Raw genomic sequence first — 19,496 nt, 5'->3', positions numbered from 1 at the left:
TCAAAACAAAAAAAGAGAAAATCTAGCCCTCTGCGGTTTTGGGCGCACGGGTAAACCTCGATGACTTCATCTGTAGTAGGACTCAGCCTGGGGAATCCGAGCAACCCCAGCAGAGAGCCGGGGAAGCTGGGCGTGGGTGGTCGGCGGGCCCAGCTTTGACCTCCTGGGTCCTCAGCTCCGCCCTTGCTGCGAGGAGAAGGCACCATCGCGCCGGGGCGGAGCCGCCCTCCAGGCAGGTTGAGCCTCCTGCTCGCGGCTTGGTAGCGCCGGCCAGCACCTCCAAACGCAGCGGGATTCAGGCTGGAGAAAGTGAGCTCTGTACCTTCCCCCGGAATCGCCGTCTCCGCACACCATGGCCCGAGTCCCGGCTCTGCTTTCTTCCGTCCCGACCTAGAAGTTTCGGGTTCTGTTGACCCTCAGGGACTGAACCAAGACCCAGTGTCCCGGCCCCGGAGGGGCATTCCGTAGGGAGCCCCGAGGACCTGCTGATCCCGAGGTTTGTGTGTGCCGGGGAGTCCGGTGCGCTCGGACTCGCCTTTGTGCCCTGGGACAACCCTGCAGTCCCCAGCAGCCGCTCCGCCCCGCGTACCCGCCCAGAGACACCGAGGCACGCAGGTATCAACCTACGCCGGCTAAGTCCCCGCACTGTTCCAGCCGGACGCCGCGGGGACACCTCCCCACAGCCCCTCTCCTGGCTCTCGGACCCCCCAGTCCCGGCACACACAGCTGCCTCGGGACCAGCCCCTGGGAGCCTCCTGCGCGGTCCTCCGTGTGTGCAGACATGCGGCCAGCTAAAACAGGCGCCCCGCTGCCCGCGCTCCTCGTGCTCGCTCTGGCTTTGTCCCTGCCCGGGGCCCAGGGGAGGCCCCGGGGTGGCAGGGGAGCACGTGCCACGGACCAAGAACCCAAGTCGTGGCTTTTCCTCCCAGCGGCCAGGGCCGGCCTGGCTCCCAACGCCTCCCGGAGCGCTGGTAAGCAGTCCCCTTCCCAGGCAGTACTTTGCTCTGATGAGGGTTTTAGGAAGGCGGAATTAAGCAGAGCAGAGGACAGACCATCTCTGCAGATAACCGGTTCTCAGGAAAAGAGGTAAAGAGTTTATTAGATTTAGCATTGTTGAGACTTAAGTAGCAAAAACCCCCATCTCGCAAAGGAACGGGCGTGATGTGTCCCTTCTCGGGTGAAGGTCTTTTCAGTAGGCTGGTGGAGCAGCCGAAACCCGTGGGGTTCAGCCTCAGCCGGCCCAGGCATAGTGCACGGGTTCTGTACCTGTCAGCGCCTCATTTTCATTCTGGGTCTTCCTGGGTTTTTGAGAATTCAGTGAGCACTGCCTGAACACACAGACGCAGCCTGAACAGGCTCAGGAATGCCCCTTTGTTTCCCCCTTCAAGCTGGCCTCAGGGAATGGTTGAGGAACCCGCGATTTTGAGCAGGTTGAGGTGGCTATTCAGTCGGACCTTCCCTAGGCCGGCTCCCAAATCAGCTCTGGGCACTCAGGTGCCTGGCTACTTAGATGCGGAAAGGAGGGCACTAGGGAAAAATGGAGGAAAAACCTCAGCCAATATAGAGGTCATGAGACGCCCCAAGGTAGGGAAGTCCAGTATAATTGGGAAATGTGAAAATCCCAGGGCACAGTGAGGTCAGAGGCGGCAGACAAGAGTGCAGGGCACCCAGGGCAGGAAGGAAGGTAGTGAGCAAGGAACAGAGAAGCTGCTACCACGTGTCTCTGTTGAGAGCCTGTGCCTTACAGAGTGAGGTAGAGCCACGGCCAGGCTTGCAGCAGAAGTGACCCTGTTCGGGGCCATCAGCTTGCTGCAGGGACCAGCCCCGCTGGGCTGCCTGAGGAGGCCCAGCAGGCTCTGCCTTGCTGTCACCTCATAACTCTTTTGCCTCATACTTCACTTTTAAGGAAGTAAAGAGGGATTACATAGTATCATTTTTCTTTCATAATGGTTGTGATATAAATACATAGTTATTTCCTCCACAAACTTTCACTGGAGTGCTTATTACATGCCAGTCATCATGCAGCGGGCTGAGGCCATCTACTGAAGCAGGCAGCCTGGTGTCCGCGCTCTGTCAGTATGCATTCTGGGTGTGGATGGGGGGAAAGCTGGTGCACAGGTAAACCCAGAGAGGAAGCAGAGGAAGGTGTGGGCCAGGGCCTCAGAAGCTGAGGTGAGCTCTTGAGCTTCCCGTGCCCAGGACCGGGGCGGTGCTTTCCAGGGTGACCGGCAAGCCCGGGGCTCTCAGGAGGGGAGGTGGGGCCCTGTGGGTGACTACAGTAGTGATTATGCCACATCCTTCATATATGTGGACTTGAAATTATTGTGAGCCCAAATACTTATCTCTGTCAAAAGTTCAGAAATGTACAAGTGAATGACCAAAACAGTAATTAGTGAAATTTTATTGGGCAAGCACCAAAAAGACAGTTTGTACACCAGGCGCACTCAAACCAAAACATGGAATGAGGCTCAGAGCATATTGTGGTAAAGCAGCCTATGTGGTAAGAAAGCAGTGACCATTTATTCTTCACAGTGATTGGTTATAGTATTACAATTAAATGTTTGGGAATTGGTCCATGTTACCTAATATCCACATTGGGAAACAGTTTAAGTTTTGCTTATGATTTTTAGAGGCATAAGCAAGAGACGACCCAAGGTCAAGTTAGCCTTGCAAAATAAGCTAAATTAAGCTTTGTTTGTATGACAAAACTGGCTTGGTCAGCTCAGAATTTTCAAGGCTGGTCTCCATTTGGGTTTTTTTTATTGTTATGTTAATCACCATATATTACATCATTAGTTTTTGGTGCAGTGTTCCATGATTCATTGTTTGTTCAAAACACCCAGTGCTCCATGCAGAACGTGCCCTCCTCAATACCCATCACCAGGCTAACCCATCCCCCTACCCCCCTCCCCTCTAGAACCCTCAGTTTGTCTCCATTTGGTTTTGATTTTAACATCCCAGAGAAAGAAATGTCACGTTGGAATGAGAAAGAGTAGGAGAAAGTCCCAAACTACAGAAACATTGTTAACACATTATTTAAGACCAGTTTCATTTAACAGATCTTTTTTCCCCAGTCACAGATTTGCAGTGGTGTTTTTTGGTTTTCTAAGAAAGTCCTAACTACTCTTGGACGCAGGACGTTCCATCCCCCTGTGACTTGTCCCATCTGCCTTCGGTGGTTCTCATCGGGCACCACAGGAGGTAACCCTGTGCCAGCCACACAGATTCAGGCTGTTCCTGTAAGGAATGCCAGCCGGTTCTTTGCCTCTGCTACTTTGGGGCCTCCGGGAATGTGCTTCTTTCATCTCTCAAAATTCTGTCCATCCTCTTAGGCCCTGTTACTTTGTGGTATCTTTGTAATTCTTTCCATATTCAAAAATATGGAAATCTTAAATTTACTTTGCAACCATCCCTACAGTTCTGATGAAACTTGGATGTGCATAATAGTGGAATTTTATGTGTAACAACCTAAATCCCCTCTATTTCAAGTCTGTTCCCATTACATCTGCCCACTTAGCCAGTCCTAGCTGGTGAGTAAAATTTCTTCCACAGGAATAATAAAAATAAATTTCCTTATTTTGCATATCATCAAGAAGGGAGTGCAAGTGGGTCTTTTTTTTTTTCAGATGGATCTTTTAAAATATTTTATTTGCAGAGTTACTGGAAGCTGTTTGTTTTACTGAAAAATAATATGCGAAGAAGTCAAGATGGAAAGGTGATGTGTGATATTTTGCTAAGTGTACTTGGCAAGTGCTATCACCAGAACACTGATTATGAGAAGCCAGAGTGAACTCATATGAATGAATTTCTGCCCATTCAGAGTATTTCTGAATAGTGATTGTTGCCTGTTTGCAGGGCGTCGTTCACCTAGCTGCTCAGTGGGGAAATTCTGAGCAGGAAGTTGATACAATCACACACAATGGCTTCTCTTTTCTTGGAATAGCACAGTCCTAGGAGACTGCCTTTCAGTCATATATTGGCAAGGAAAACTAGGATTTTTAAAATTCTTTTGTAATGTTTCCCCCCCACTTTGGCCTTCACTTTTACCTGGAAATAAGCTCTGAAGCATTTAAGAATAGATTTCTAAGATCTTTGCTGCCATGTGGGAAGACGGAAAGTGATGGCCAGGTGATTGGTTCAGAGTCTAGATGTTCCCCTCCTGTGTGTGCTATTAAAGAAAGCATCACTGGGGGGTGCCTGGGTGGCTCAGTCAGTTAAGCATCTGCCTTTGGCTCAGGTCATGATCCCAGGGTTCTGGGATCCAGTTGGCATCAGACTCCCTGGGAGCCTGCTTCTCCCTCTGCCCCTCCCCCCTGCTCATGCTTTCTCTCTATCAAATAAATAAAATCTTAAAAAAAAAAAAGAAGAGAACATCACTGAAGTGGGAAGTAGCATGTCCTGGAGTTTAGGCATTTATTATAACTAATTTTATAACTGTCAACATAAATTATCAGTAAATAGTAGCTAAAGCATTGTATCATGTTTGAAAATGTATAGTCTTATACATATTAATAAAATAAAATGCTATTAAAATAAGATTTACCTGGAATTATTGTCAGCCTCATTGGTTAGATTATCTCATTCAGTAATGATTTCTTTCTCCTTTAAACACAGACAGCATTTTTCTTCTCCTACAACACTCCTCATACTGTAACTTGTATTAGTTTATATATATATATATAATATATACATAGATTATATCTGTATAATATAATATTATATTATCTGAATATAAGGCTCTTGCAGCTGGAACTGAGGATTACTCAGTTTTTAATGCCCTGTAGCCTATCAAAGTCACTGGACACAGTTGACATTTAAGAGGGATTTTTTTCTTTGGAACTGAAATTTTGAAAAGAAAAAATTTTAAATCAGCTTTAAAAGAATTGATTTTTTTATTTGCCTCAAAGCCTGATTAGATCTTATGACTTAATCTGTGTCATTTCTGAGTCATGAGCTCATTTCTTAGCATTTATGACCAAGTTTAGACAACACGACATCTGCTGCCCTTCATACCTTCTGGGGCAGTGGTTCTTAGAATGAGGCCATACATCTTGGAAGCAACTGGGAGGCAAGTTTTGAATGTAATTATTGTATTCACCCTGGATATCCTAAATCTCTTGAGTATAGCCTGTGCCTGTGCATCAAAAAGCTCTTGGAAGATTCTTGTGCACATGGAGTTTTTGGAATCACCAGAGATTTTTAATTGAAGAGGGTGGGGAGGAGAAAAGTGGTATATAAGAATCTTCTGGAAAGTTTCTTTGAGACAGAGACAGTTCCTGACTGGCCTCCACAACCCTGACCACACTTCTCTTTCCATAGCTCTCTGCCCACTCCCTCATCCCCACATGTACCCACAGCACCATAGCTACATTTTCCTGCGTATTTGAGTGATAATCTGTGAAAAAAAAGGCTTCCTTGGTCTGCCAGCCTCAGGAACATGGCCATTAGGTCCCTTGTTAGAGAAGCACTATACAAGAACTCTGAAGACCTGTGGTATGGGGAGCTTTATGTAAACCAGTATTAGCCAAACTTTCTCTCCCCACCTCTTCTTTTTCTTTCTTTCTCTCTTCCTCCCTTTCTTTTTTTCCCATTCCTCCCTCTTTCTCTCTCTTTTAAAATGTAACATTTATTTGCATCTCACAGTACTGGTTTTGAAGGAGTCCACTCTGGGTAACTTTGTTTTGGCCACCGCATGCGCCCAGCTTTACCTCAGCACCTGGGGGACACAAGGGGAAAGCCCAGGACTGAGTAAGTGACAACAGAAACAAGGAAAGGTGACTTGAGGGCAAAGCAGTGGGGAGTGGCCACTTACCAGATTGCTAGTCCCTCTCTTCTGGCCTCCCTCTTCCCAGAGACGCAATATTGGAATTAGGTCAATTAATAACCCTACAGTGCCTTGTAAGTGGTCAAGTGAAAGGAAGAGTCACAGGTCTCTCACTTTAAATTGAAAGTCAGAAATGATTAAGCTTAGTGAGGAAGACACAGCAGAAGCTGAGATAAGCCAAAAGCTAGGCCTCTTGAAGCAGTTAGCCAAGATGTGAATGCAAAGGAAAGGGGCACCTGGGTGGCTCAGTCGGTTAAGCGTCTGCCTTTGTCTCCTGTCATGATCCCAGGGTGCTGGGATCGAGCCCCACGTCAGGCTCTCTGCTCAGCGGGGAGCCTGTTTGTTCCTCTCCCTGTAGCTCTGCCTGCTTGTGCACTCTTATCTCTGTCAAATAAATAAATAAATAAATAATGCAAAGGAAATAATAAAATAAATAAATAAATAATGCAAAGGAAATTCTTGAAGGAAATTAAAAGTGCCACTCCAGTGAACACACAAATGTTAAGAAAACAAAACAGCCTTATTGCTCATATGGATAAAGTTTTAATGATCTGGATAGAAAATCACACCAGGCACAACACTCCCAGACCAATGCCTAATCCAGAGCAGAGCCCTAACTCTCTTCAATTCTGTGGAAGCTGCAGAAGAAAAGTCTGAAGCTAGCAGAGGTAGGTTCATGAGATTTAAGGAAAGAAGCCATCTGCATAACATCAAAGTGTGAGGTGAGACAGCAAGTACTGATACAGAAGTTAAGCAAGTTCTCTACAGAATCTAGCTCAGATCACTGATGAAGGTGCCTACACTAAACAACAGATTTTTAGGGTAGATGAAACAGCCTTCAATTGGAAGAAGATGCCATCTGGGACTTTCAAAGCTAGAGAAAAGTCAATTCCTGGCATAAAGCTTCAAAGGACAGGTCGACTCTCTTGTTAGGGGCTAATGCCGCTGGTGACTTTAAATTGAAGCCAATGCTCCTTTACCACTGCGAAAGTCCTGGGGCCCTTAAGAATTATGCTGTGCTGTAGAAATGGAACAACAAAGCCCAGATGACAGTAAATCTGTTTACAACATGTTTACTGAATATTTTAAGCCCGTTGTTGAGATCTTCTCACTGCTCAGAAAAAAAGATTCCTTTTAAAATATTACTGCTCACTGGCAGTGTACCTGAGCTCTGGTGGAGATGTACAATGAGATTCATGTTAGCATGCCTGCAGCCCATGAATCAAGGAATAATTTTGACTTCCAAGTCTTATTATTTAAGAAATATATTTCACAAAGCTACAGCTGCCAGACAGTGAATTTGAAATCTTCTGGAAAAGATTGACCTTCCAGATGCCATTAAGAACAATCATGATTCGTGGGAAGAGGCTAAAATATCAACATGAATAAGAGTTTGGAAGAAGTTGGTTCCAACCCTCGTGCATGATATTAAGAGGTTCAAGACTTCAGTGGAGGAAGTAACTGCAGATGTGGTGGAAATAGCAAGAGAAGTGGGTCTGAAGATGTGATTAAATTACTGCAATCTCATGATGAAACTCTTACAGATGCGGAGTTGATTCCTATGGATGAGCACAGAAAGTGGTTTCTTGAGATGGAATCTACTCCTGGTAAAGATGTTGTGAATACTGTTGAAAAGACAATGAAGGATTTAGAATGCTACATAAACTTAGTTGATAAAGCAGCAGCAGGGTTTGAGAAGATTGAATCCAACTTTGAAAGAAGTTCTACTGTGGCTAAAACACTATCAAACAGCATCACATGCTAGAGAGAAAGCATTTGTGAAAGGAAGAATAAGTTGAAGCAGCAAATTTCATTGTTATCTTATTTTAGGAAATTGCCACAGTCACCTCAACCTTCAGTAAACACCTGATCAGTCAGCAGCCATTAACATCGAGGCAAGACCCTCCACCAGCAAAAAGATGAAAACTTGCTGAAAGCTCAGATGTTGGTTAGCACATTTTAGCAATAAAGTATTTTTAATTAAGATATGTACATTTTTTAGACATAATGCTATTGCACACTTGATAGACTGAATTATAGTATAAACATAACTTTTACATGCACTGGGAAACCAAAATTTCATTTGGCTTGTTTTATTATGGTGGTCAAACTGAAGCTGTAACATCTCCAAGGTAGGCCTGTGTCTACCACCACTCATGTTTTAAGATGTACCCAGAATTTGTTTTGATCAGGCATGACAAGACATGGAAGTGACCATTGTGAAGGGGGAAGTTTTACTCACAGTTCCCTAGAAACAGGAGGCACAGCATGCCTCTGGGACCACACGGGCAAGCAGCAGGTTTGATCAGAAGCAGAGTGAGTGAGAAAGAGCAAAAGCCTTTATCAGTGGTTCCTTCTGGAAAGGCAAGGAGAGTGGGTTTAGGATTGACTAGTTTAAATAAATTCAATGGGCTCTGGGGTGTAGTGGTCTGCAGTTATCTGGTTCTGGCCCTGGGTGATTAGGGCAGGAGAATATTGACCTTGAGTATGAGAGATGGATGAGGGATTTTGTGAGGGTGTGGGCTCCGAATTGGTTGGTATGTAAATGAAAGGTGGGGTTGCAAGTTTTCTTGTCTCTAGGAATTGGCTAGCTCTGGGAGGGGCCATCTCACCAGGGCCAGGAAGGCCTCAGATGTCAAAGCATCAGAAATACAGAAACTTGAAAGGCATGATTTCACCTTCACCAACTTCGCCTGGGTGCTAGCTGGCCCTCTGATCTTCGTTCCTGTCTACTGTGCACCTGTCAGTCTTTATCTTACTGGACCCTCAAGCTTTGCTGCCATTGAGTCCTCCCTGTCCACAATTATTCCTGCTTTGCTTTTTTTCTCTGATCACTCTTCTTTCTCTCCCTGACCACCTGTCTTTTGGCTTCCCTTTAAGTGTGCATCCCAGGGTTCAAGTCCCAATCATGAATTTTTTTGCAAAGTGTTCACTTATGTGATCCCAAGCACCTTTGTAGTTTCAACTATTGCTTCTGTGTGGCCCTTCTGTGGCATTTAAATGCCTACATCCACTATTTGCTGAATATCTACACTATAGGAATTTCAAACTTGACCTTTCCCTATCTCAACCATGCCTCTGCCTTCAAATCTGCGTTAGTACTTCTGGTCTCAGTAAAGAGGCTGTGCTTCTCAGGTATCATGAATTGACTATGGATTAACAGCACTGTGGGATTTTCCAGTTGGTTCAGTTTGTTGACAAGCTTCTAGCTGCCTAACCCAAGAAGAACATAGTAGTTCTGGATTCTGTGTTTTTCACTTGAACTCATCTATTGACATTTGGTTGTCGCTCTTTTTTTTTTTTTAAGATTTTATTTATTTGACAGAGAGAGAGATAGCAAGAGCAGGAACACAAGCAGAGGGAGTGGGAGAGGGAGAAGCAGGCTTCCCACTGAACAGGGAGCCCCGATGCAAGACTCGATCCCAGGACACTGAGATCATGACCTGAGCTGAAGGCAGATGCTTAACAACTGAGCCACCCAGGCGCCCCTTCGTTGTCATTCTTAATAACAATGTTATCACACTGAGGAATGCTGTACACCTATTTATTTTTGAGATGCTTTTAAAAAACATTTTTATAAAAATCTGGTTTGTCTTTTTAAGTGTCTATAGAAATGATCATTATAAATCTGAAAGGGGGATTAACTAGATCAAAACCAGAAAGGATATAAATCATTTTCATGAGATTAGTCCTTAAATAAAATGGCTAAAGTTCAAATTAAACATGAATTGGCCTGTGGTTTAAAACCTGGAAGAAATCTACCTTACAACACACTTTTGTACTTTTTACAGTTTTCTGGACTCATTTGATATTTTGTCCTTTGGTGAACATATCACATAATGTTAGAATTTTGTCATAATATTTTATAATTTAGGACTTGGAAAGCTGCTTTAGAGATTATTTAGTTTGTTTACCTCAATGTATAAAAGAAGAAACTGAGGCATCTTTGCAGGTGTGTGGCTTGAGAAGGCAAGTGACTGTCAGGTTAGGAGAGGGCACAGTGCACAGTTGGGTACAGAGTGTGATTCAATATGACTATATTTTTGAACTCAGATAATTTTAAATGATTTGTTTGTGTCATTTGTAGAATCATTGGTGAAATATTACAGTTACTGTACATTCTAAAAATATATTCTATCAAGCACCACAGAACAAGTTTAGAAATAATTTAAACACAAGGTGTATTAAAAATCAGGTCATCCATACATATCACACATTTGTGTCCTTGCTCCGTCAGCTAAGAGAGCCTCAAAGCAACTGGACCCCCAGTAACAACAAGCTCACCTAGTACCCAGATTGTGGTTTCTAAACCATTCTCTAATAAAGGAAATGGGCTCTAATAAAGGAAATGGCTGAGACTAAGATTGGAACGAGGAATGATTCAAGATGAGCCCGTAACATCTGGTTGTGCTAGAAAGTAAAGAAGTGATAAAAATGCAAAGCAACACCACCACCAACACCACCAACCTCCATGATGACATTTTTTTTTTTACTGAAAAGAATTCTGTATCTTGTCTTCTAATAATCACAAACTGCTTATTGATTATGAAGTACTTCAGTACAGAGTACGCAGAAGTTCTGTATCTTGCTTGGAAGATTTAGATGACTGCTTTCAAACTTGAACTCCTGTTAGTTCTTGTTAAAGTGATTTTATAGCTCTGGGCCTGGAATTCTGTATTCCTTACAAGCTTCGCCAAGATCCACAGAACTGAGTTATTCAGTCAGCAGGCACTAGGAACTGTAAGGGTGCCTTCTTGGGAGCTGATGCTGCTTGTCTAGGGAACATACTTTGAGTAGCAAAAATTTGGAAAAAAAAAAAAAAAGCAACTAGTTTACTTCATTATCCCGAGTATAATTTACAGCTGAAATAGCATTAGGCCCCCAAAGGTTACATACAAAGAGAATTAATCTTTGTATTATTTATTTAAAAATCTTAAACTCTAATAAAAGAGGCATGATGGAAAAACATATTTTACACATTTACAAATATATACTAGTACAGATGCCATATAATTATACAAGGACAGAAGAAAGTATATACTTTATGACAGTGTATTTTTTAAAAAAGATTTTATTTATTTATTTGAGAAAGAGTGAGTGAGAGAGAGAGAAGGAGCAGGGGGAGGGAGAGGGAGAAGCAGACTTCCAGCTGAGCAGGGAGCCTGATGCAGTACTCAGTCCTGGGACCCTGAGATCATGACCTGAGCCAAAGGCAGACGCTTAACTGACTGAGCCACCCAGGCGCCCCATGACAGTGTATTTAAAAATCCTAAAAGTATTTTTTAAAGATATTGCTTGCTTGAATATGTTTGTCATCAGCTTTTTTCCTCAAATATTTAATAAATTTCAATGTTTTTCAAATACTGATATTTCCCACCAGCAATTTTCTCAACATTGATATAACAAGACTAGTTTTTATTTTTGAAAATGGAACTGTTTTTATATATTGAGAAAGAGAATAGCTGTGTCATCTCTAACTAAAGGAAGTGATAACTCAAGAAACTATATAGCAAACATTTCAATTTAGGTACCTGAAAAATGCTAGCTTAAAACATAAAATGAAGGAATGCCCCTCAGTACCTAATAAGGTGCAAAGATAATTAACATGGCTTTGTAAAGAATCAATCAAGTCGGAGCAACTATCTTTATGGTAAAATATTGTTATATGCAGGTGGAAGTGAACACTAAACATTTTCTATTATTTCGTTTTCTAGTTGTTCTGTCTTATGACTTTTTTTTTATTATTCCACATAATCTCTGCTCATTTAAAAAAATTTTTAATTTAAATTCCAGTTAGTTCGTAGGGTAGTTCTATTTTTAACTTTTTGAAGAACGTTCATACTGTTTTCCAGAGTGGCTGTACCAGCTTGCATTCCCACCAACAGTGTAGGAGGGTTCCCTTTCTCTGCATCCTTGCCAACATCTGTTGTTTCCTGACTTGTTAATTTTAGCCATTCTGACCTGTGTGAAGTGGTATCTTATTGTGGAACTAGAGGGTATTATGCTAAGTGAAATAAGTCAAGAGAGAGACAATTATCATGTGATCTCACTCATATGTGGAATTTAAGAAAACAGGATCGTAGGAGAAGGGAGGGAAAAATAAAACAAGACGAAATCAGAGAGGGAGACAAACTGTAAGAGACTCTTAATCCAGGGCACCTGGGTGGCTCAGTTGGTTGGGCAACTGCTTTTGGCTCAGGTCATGATCCTGGAGTCCCGCATCGGGCTCCTTGTTCGGTGGGGGACCTGCTTCTCCTTCTGACCCTCCCCCCTCTCATGTTCTCTCTCTTTCTCATTCTCTCTCTCAAATAAATAAATAAAATCTTAAAAAAAGAGAGAGACTCTTAATCATAGGAAACAAACAGGGTTACTGGAGGGGGTGGGGTGAGGAGATGGGGTAATTGGGTGATGGGCATTAAGGAGGGCACATGATATAATGAGCACTGGGTATTATATAAGACTGATGAATCATTGAACCCTCTGAAACTAATAATACATTATGTGTTAATCAATTGAATTCAAATTTAAAAAAGGATGCAAAAAATAAAAAAATGGTCAGACTGTCAAAAAATAAAATATATACCTACTCCTTTTGTAGTAGGTATGCTAAATAAAGAATATATTTCTAAAAAAATTCCAGTTAGTTAATATCCAGTGTAATAATAGTTTCAAATGTGCAATATAGTGATTCAACACTTCCATACATCACCCCATGCTCATCACAGCAAGTGCACTCCTTAATATTCATCACCTATTTCATCCATCCCCCTCCCCCCTCCCCTCTGATAACCATATAGTTAGAGTCTGTTCTCTATAGTTAAGAGTCTGCTTCTTGGTTTGCCTCTCTCTCTCTCTCTTTTTTCCTCTTTGCTTATTTGTTATGTTTCTTAAATTCCACATATGAGTGAAATCATATGGTACTTGTCTTTCTCTGACTAAAAATATGGAACACTTCACGAATTTGCATGTCATCTTTGCACAAGGACCGTGCTAATCTTCTCTGTATTGTTCCAATTTTAATATATGTGCTGCAGAGGTGAGCATGATCTCTGCTCATTTTGAACAAGAAAAGTAGGAACGAGAGATAAACCTGTCAGCATTTATATACATATATGTATATGCATATCTATTTCTTCATAAAAATATTGTTGTAAACTTAAAATTGATGATGGTGGCAGTTGGCAATTGTTTTGGTTAAATAAAACTAGAAATTTTCACAAATTAGATGAATGAGATAGTAGTTTTGGGATATTTGTCATGCACTATGGGGAGATCCTTTTGTTTTTAATCCATCTTTTATACCTTGTAGTTAGATACCAAAAGAATGAAGCATGCTTTTGAGGCTTGTGCTGTCCAACATGGTAGCCACTCAATGCATGTGGCTATTGAGCACTCACAATGTGGCTAGTCCAAGTTGAGATGTGCTATAATTGTTAAATACATTTTGGATTTTGAAAACTTAGTATAAAAAATGTAAAATGTCTTAATAATTTTAAAGTATGGAATATGTGTTGAAATGATAACATTTAGAATATATTGGGTTAAGCAAAATAAATTATTAAATACGTTTTACCTATTCCTTTTTACTTTTTAAAATGTGGCTGCTAAAAAATTAAAAAAAAATGTGGCTGCTAAAAACCTTGACATTACATATGTGACATATTTCTATAATGGAGATTGCTTTTTAAGACCATTTTCCATCAGAGATCAATCAGCTAATCTTGTGTGGGGGTAATTCTCTTATATTCGATTTCTCAAGTAATATTTTATTGATCAAAAACTATCACAGGTGCATCTAACACTAAATACAAACTCAGTTTCGATCAACTAAATTTTATTGAAAAAGTAATACAGATTTATGTTCAAAATTAAAATTAATAATGAGTATGCATTGAAAACTACTACCTCTTCTCTCCCACCCCCACAATCCTACTTCTTGGTACCTTTCTGCAATCACCGTTACAGTTTGAATTACAAATAGGAGTGTGCTACCAAGCAGGCATTGGCAAACTTTTTCTAGAAAGGGCCAGAGAATAAATATTTTGGGTTTTGTGGGCTCTCTAATCTCTGCAACAACCACTCAACTTTGCATTATAACACGAAAGCAGGCATAGACCACATGTGAACAAATGAGCATGGCTGTGTTCCAGCAAAACTTTATTTGCAAAAACAGCCATAGGGCAGAATTTGACTTCTGAAGCGAGTGCTATTCATTAGAAATACAATAGCCTATCTTTAAACCTTTTGACTTATCTTTCTGCATCTATTCTTGTTTCTCTATACTGGGCTTTATGATTTTTTAAAAGTGAATCTTGACTGTGTCATCCCCTTGCCTAATTCTTTGACTTCTTATCACTCATAGAATTAGGGACAAAGTTTATAAAGGACTATAAGGTCATCTATGTCTATAAATAAATTTATTTATTTATTTATTTATTTATTTATTTATTTATTTAAGAGAGAGAGAGCACAAGCATGAGCAGGGGAGGAGGGGTAGAAGGAGAAGGAGAAGCAGACTTCCTGCTGAGCAGGGAGCCCAAAACAGGATTCAATCCCAGGACCCTGGGATCATGACCTGAGCCCAAGGCAGACACTTAACCAACTGAGCCACCCAGCTGCCTTTGTCTGCTGCTTTAGCTAACTTTTCTTTCCCTCACCTTCTTTCTTTTTTAGCCATCCTGGACAGTCCTCAAATACTTGAAGACAGTGTGACCTTTTCCTCTTCAGAGATTTTCTTTTTCTTTCTTTCTTTCTTTCTTTCTTTCTTTCTTTCTTTCTTTCTTTCCTTCTTTCCTTCCTTCCTTCTTTCTTTCTTTCTTTCTTTCTTTCTTTCTTTCTTTCTTTCCTTCTTTCTTTCTTTCCTTCTTTCTTTCTTTCTTTCTTTCTTTCTTTCTTTCTTTCTTTCTTTCCTTCTTTCTTTCTTTCTTTCTTTCTTTCCTTCTTTCTTTCTTTCTTTCTTTCTTTCCTTCTTTCTTTCTTTCTTTCCTTCTTTCTTTCTTTCCTTCTTTCTTTCTTTCTTTCTTTCCTTCTTTCTTTCTTTCTTTCTTTCTTTCCTTCTTTCTTTCTTTCTTTCTTTCTTTCTTTCTTTCTTTCTTTCTTTCTTTCTTTCCTTCTTTCCTTCTTTCTTTCTTTCTTTCTTTCTTTCTTTCCTTCTTTCTTTCTTTCCTTCTTTCCTTCTTTCCTTCTTTCTTTCTTTCTTTCTTTCTTTCTTTCTTTCTTTCTTTCTTTCTTTCTTTCTTTCTTTCCTTCTTTCCTTCTTTCTTTCTTTCCTTCTTTCTTTCTTTCCTTCTTTCCTTCTTTCCTTCTTTCCTTCTTTCCTTCTTTCCTTCTTTCCTTCTTTCCTTCCTTCCTTCTTTCCTTCTTTCCTTCCTTCCTTCCTTCCTTCCTTCCTTCCTTCCTTCCTTCTTTCCTTCTTTCCTTCTTTCCTTCTTTCCTTCTTTCCTTCTTCCTTCCTTCCTTCCTTCCTTCCTTCCTTCCTTCCTTCCTTCCTTCCTTCCTCCCTCCCTCCCTCCCTCCCTCCCTCCCTCCCTCCCTCCCTCCCTCCCTCCCTTCCTTCCTTCCTTCCTTCCTTCCTTCCTTCTTTCTTTCTTTTTCTCTTTCTTTTGGCCTAGGGTGCTGTTCCCATCTCGTCTTACTTAGATATCTCTTGCTTATCACTTTAGGTGTCAACTTAAGTATTACTTTTCTGTTTCATTTAAGTCAATCTGCTTTATGTTCTTACATTGTGTTTGTACTTGGAAATGAAAATTCAAGTGTATTAAAAGTATGGTTTTCTTAGTGGCCTATACTGAGCTCAAGCAAGGCATTGGTCGTTTTCATTTAAAAGGTAACAACCTACTTGAAGGATCATCCTCTCAGCTTTTAATTCCTTAAACATTTGCCAGATGACCCATCCATAAAACACTGTTGTACACCCTGCAAGTGATAACAGATGAACAAGACATTGTCCCTTTCCTGAAGAAGCCACAATATTGTGGTGGAGACAGACTCGTGCACAGTTCACTATCATGCTAATCATAATGTGACAATTGCCTCTATAGAAGTTAGAAAATGTGCTATGGGAGTGTAGAAAAGGAGTGTCATCCTGAGTGTCATCATTGTGCCAGGTCTACAGATTAAAATCATCAGAGAAATACAATTATCATATGATCTCACTGATATGTGGAATTTAAGAAACAAAACAGAGGATCATAGGGGAAGAGAGGAAAATATAAAACAAGATGAAACCAGAGAGGGAGACAAACCATAAAAGACTCTTAATCATAGGAAATCAACTGAGGGTTACTGGAGGGGAGAGGGATGGAGGGATGGGGTAACTGGGTGATGGACATTAAGAAGGGCAGTGATAGAATGAGCACTGGGTATTATATAAGACTGATGAATCACTGAAATCTACCTATGAAACCAATAATACATTATATGTTAATTAATTGAGTTTAAATTTAAAATGTTAAAAAAAATCATAGTTGGAAAATGCTTTTGGAACTATAATTATTTATAGACTTGGAATACGCTTTAGCCATAGAACTCCAACTGCATTCAACTGACTCAGCTTTCAGAAAGGGCCAGAGGAGCTACCTTGCCAGATAACCTGTGGAGTATTGACATCCCAGGAGCCAATTTGCCATGCTTGGTTTCAGAGAGGTATGGGGGAAAGACCCATGTTCAGGCTGGAATGTAATTAACGAGAACACCAAAATATTTATATACAGAAATACTTATATCTTCACTGTTGCTTTGTTTTTCTGGATTAGTTTGGATGGTTCATAAGTGCAGATATTTGTTGTCAGTGGGAGGGGAGCTCCAATCTAGCTGCACTCCTATAGCCCTGACAGTGCTGCTCTGGACTCGCAGCTGGGCTGCTAGGAGCAGGGAGCTCCCTATGCAAGGAAGCGCTCTTACCCTTCATTGATGGTGTACTTATAGTGAGTACAAAGTGAAGTGTGAGATGTAGTTTGATTTTTTATTTTCACTTATTTAAATGTATGAGTCTTGGGTAATTTCTGGAGTTGGAATATATGAAATTAAGTAATGGAGTTTATGTAGCACAGAGGGAAAGAGGAAAGCCAAGCATACCTTCTTGATATCTGGCTTGAGCAAAGGGTAAAGAGTGATGCCATATATGAGACCAGGGAACATGGGGGGAAGACAGGTCTGGGGTATTGGGGAAGTCAGATGTTCATTTCTGGCTATGCACTTTTGAGAGGTCTGTAAATTTCCTGAATAGAGTGGTAGAGCAAGCAGGTAGGTCTAGGGGAGGTCTGGAGCCCCAGGGAATGCTCAGGGCCAGAGATACAGATTTGGAATCAGCTGCATGAACTGCCATGAGTTCATGTGTTAGGTGGTTATCATTATAGACTATTTATAAGGATATTTTTAATGGTGAAAATGCATCCAAGAAATTCTAAAGTTTTTTTTTTCTTTTCAGAAATAGTCCCAAGAGATTTGAATTTAAAAGACAAATTCATAAAGCATTTCACAGGTAAGCACAAAATTTATCAGTGATTCAATTAAATAAAAAGATTGTATGCAAATTATTGTGTTAGGCATTAGGGATATGAAGGTAGGTGTCCATAAGAAGTTCAACAGTGCAGCTAGGAAAGTGGACAAATGCCATTAACTTGTATTAATAGTAATATAAACCAGATCTTGGTAAATAATAGAAGTGTAAATATAGTTTTAGGGATGCACAGAAAGTGAATAATTTTGCCAAAAACTACCAGGAAAGGCTTGTAGTGGACATGATATTTAAGTTGGGCTCTAAGGGATGAATAGTATTTTCCTGGATAAGAGAAGCATTCTGGTCAGAAGGAATTCTTTGAGAACATGGTAGTTTGGGGGCAGGACAGGTAGATGGTGTGGATGCACTGTGGGGTAAGTTTAGGTAAGGGTGTATGTGGCCACTGGACAAAAGTATGGCTGGAAATGTAGGTTGGAGTCATATTGTGAAGAATCCTAAAACTGAAGAACAGAAAGTGGGAACCAAGGATATTTATCTTTTATTCTTCACATCTACTTGGTTTGGTTTGTACAATTTTTATTTTTCTGTCTAGAGCTTTTCCCCTCTTAATTATTCTAAAGAGTTCTTCAGAAACTGAAGTTTCCATTATGTGAAATGGTGAGAATTGGTAATGAATTCAGATGATTTTTCACAGATTACAACTTACCGAGTCTCACAGAGCTAGGTAAGGAGTCAGATAAGTTCTTTTAAGGGCATGGAAGGATGTTAAGTTACAGTTGTATTAGTTCCATCCATAAAGTGCTAGCAAATTTGTTTGGAAAACACGCCGATATTTATCATAAACGTTCTTTTCCTGTCTAATAGGGCCAGTCACATTTTCAGCTGAATGTAGCAAACATTTCCATCGACTCTATCACAACACCAGGGATTGCTCAACACCAGCTTGTAAGTAGTTTGGATAGTTTGGGTTTTTTTCCTCATAAAAAAAAAAATCTTTACCCAACAATAAATGCATGTAATTTTAAACTTCAACTGTCTGCGGCTGGGAATAGACTAAACATTGTATGAGATTCTATTTATAACATTGACAGTACTTAACTGAAGACTTGTGTGTGCTGTTGAGAGTGCAAGGAATGGAACTGCATTGTAATTAAGACTATATCCAAATCTGAAAATAACCAGATTTCCTTAAGGACTGAAATGTTTGTTAGGATTTAAACCTTTTATCATTTTTCAAATTCCTTGGCATAAAGGGCTCTGTCATATAAATGAAAAAAAACTAAGATGACCATGAAGAATACGTCAAAATTTCCTCTTAAGTTATTTTAAAGTAAATAGTTTCATATCATTTATACAATGAGTGATCGATTGTTCTGAATAATGGTAGCATAGTGCTTTAAAGGTGGCTCTAATGAATTCTTTTGGACACTTAAGTTACCAAAGTTAATAATTTCAAATGTAATATTTAAATGCTATCATCAAAACTGCCCAAATTGGGTTCATGTGTGGTAACTCAGTTGGCTGTTCTTAAATTCCTTTCTAAATCTAAACTTCCCTTTTAAGGTAAATGGATTTTAACCATTTTGTTTCTTTTTAACTAGATTGGTCATCTTGAAGCATGTTTAATTTTACTCAGGATGTGGAATCAGAATTGTTTTAATTTTTTCAAAAACTGCTTGTGTTCAATGACTAAGGGAAATTAATCACACTGGAATCAAAGCAAACTGACTAAGTGGTAGCACAGCATAGTGGAGAAAGCTTACTCTTTGAACTTAAGCTACTCATTAGTTATGAGATTCTTGACATTTGGATGCTGGTTTTTCATCTCTGTCTCTAAAGTGAGGGAACAGTAACATCTATCTAATTGTGTTATGAGAATTAATGAGAAAACCCAGGTTAAGCATTTGTTGTGTTGGGTGCTTATTAAATCTTAGCTCTCGTTATTAATTAGTGACAATAATAATATAGTTTTCCTATTTGTGGTAACTATATACATAATTTGACCTTAAATGTTTTTTCTAGATTACAAGAGATGTGCTAGATTGCTAACAAGATTAGCAGTGAGTCCCCTGTGCTCACAGACCTAGAAGATTTGCCTTATGAGTATGTATTTTTTTTATTTTTCTTATTCTGTTTAATAAGTTAACTTTCTTAAGAAATTTTGAATTATTTAAAAAGCCAGGTAGCTGATTTTAGCAACACTTAATGAAC

At 40.3% G+C, this 19,496-nt stretch overlaps 1 protein-coding gene and 1 non-coding gene across 2 annotated transcripts; one reads left to right on the top strand and one right to left on the bottom strand.

Moving 5' to 3' along the window:
• The first annotated feature begins 781 nt into the window (after window positions 1–781).
• Window positions 782–19,372, top strand: ALKAL1 (ALK and LTK ligand 1). Its single transcript, XM_027594282.1, has 4 exons — window positions 782–971; window positions 17,253–17,306; window positions 18,150–18,230; window positions 19,308–19,372. The coding sequence occupies exons 1-4, from the start codon at window positions 782–784 to the stop codon at window positions 19,370–19,372; spliced, it is 390 nt and encodes a 129-aa protein (XP_027450083.1).
• Window positions 12,762–12,868, bottom strand: LOC113917171. Its single transcript, XR_003518150.1, has one exon. It is a non-coding gene; the product is annotated as a U6 spliceosomal RNA (small nuclear RNA).
• Window positions 19,373–19,496: the final 124 nt, after the last annotated feature.

Source organism: Zalophus californianus, chromosome 4 (genome assembly GCF_009762305.2).
Source record: "Zalophus californianus isolate mZalCal1 chromosome 4, mZalCal1.pri.v2, whole genome shotgun sequence".
Taxonomy (NCBI): Eukaryota; Metazoa; Chordata; class Mammalia; order Carnivora; family Otariidae; genus Zalophus; species Zalophus californianus.
Note: the sequence above shows the minus strand (reverse complement) of the source record. Positions and strands in the feature narration are given on the sequence as shown.

What these genes read in the sequence shown, in the direction of transcription:
- ALKAL1 (XM_027594282.1), top strand. Translation starts at nt 782, where the DNA reads ATGCGGCCAGCTAAAACAGGCGCCCCGCTGCCCGCGCTCCTCGTGCTC. An exon ending in CAACGCCTCCCGGAGCGCTG is followed by an intron (nt 972 to 17,252) that starts GTAAGCAGTCCC and finishes TTTTCTTTTCAG; the next exon opens with AAATAGTCCCAAGAGATTTG. An exon ending in GGATTGCTCAACACCAGCTT is followed by an intron (nt 18,231 to 19,307) that starts GTAAGTAGTTTG and finishes TGTTTTTTCTAG; the next exon opens with ATTACAAGAGATGTGCTAGA.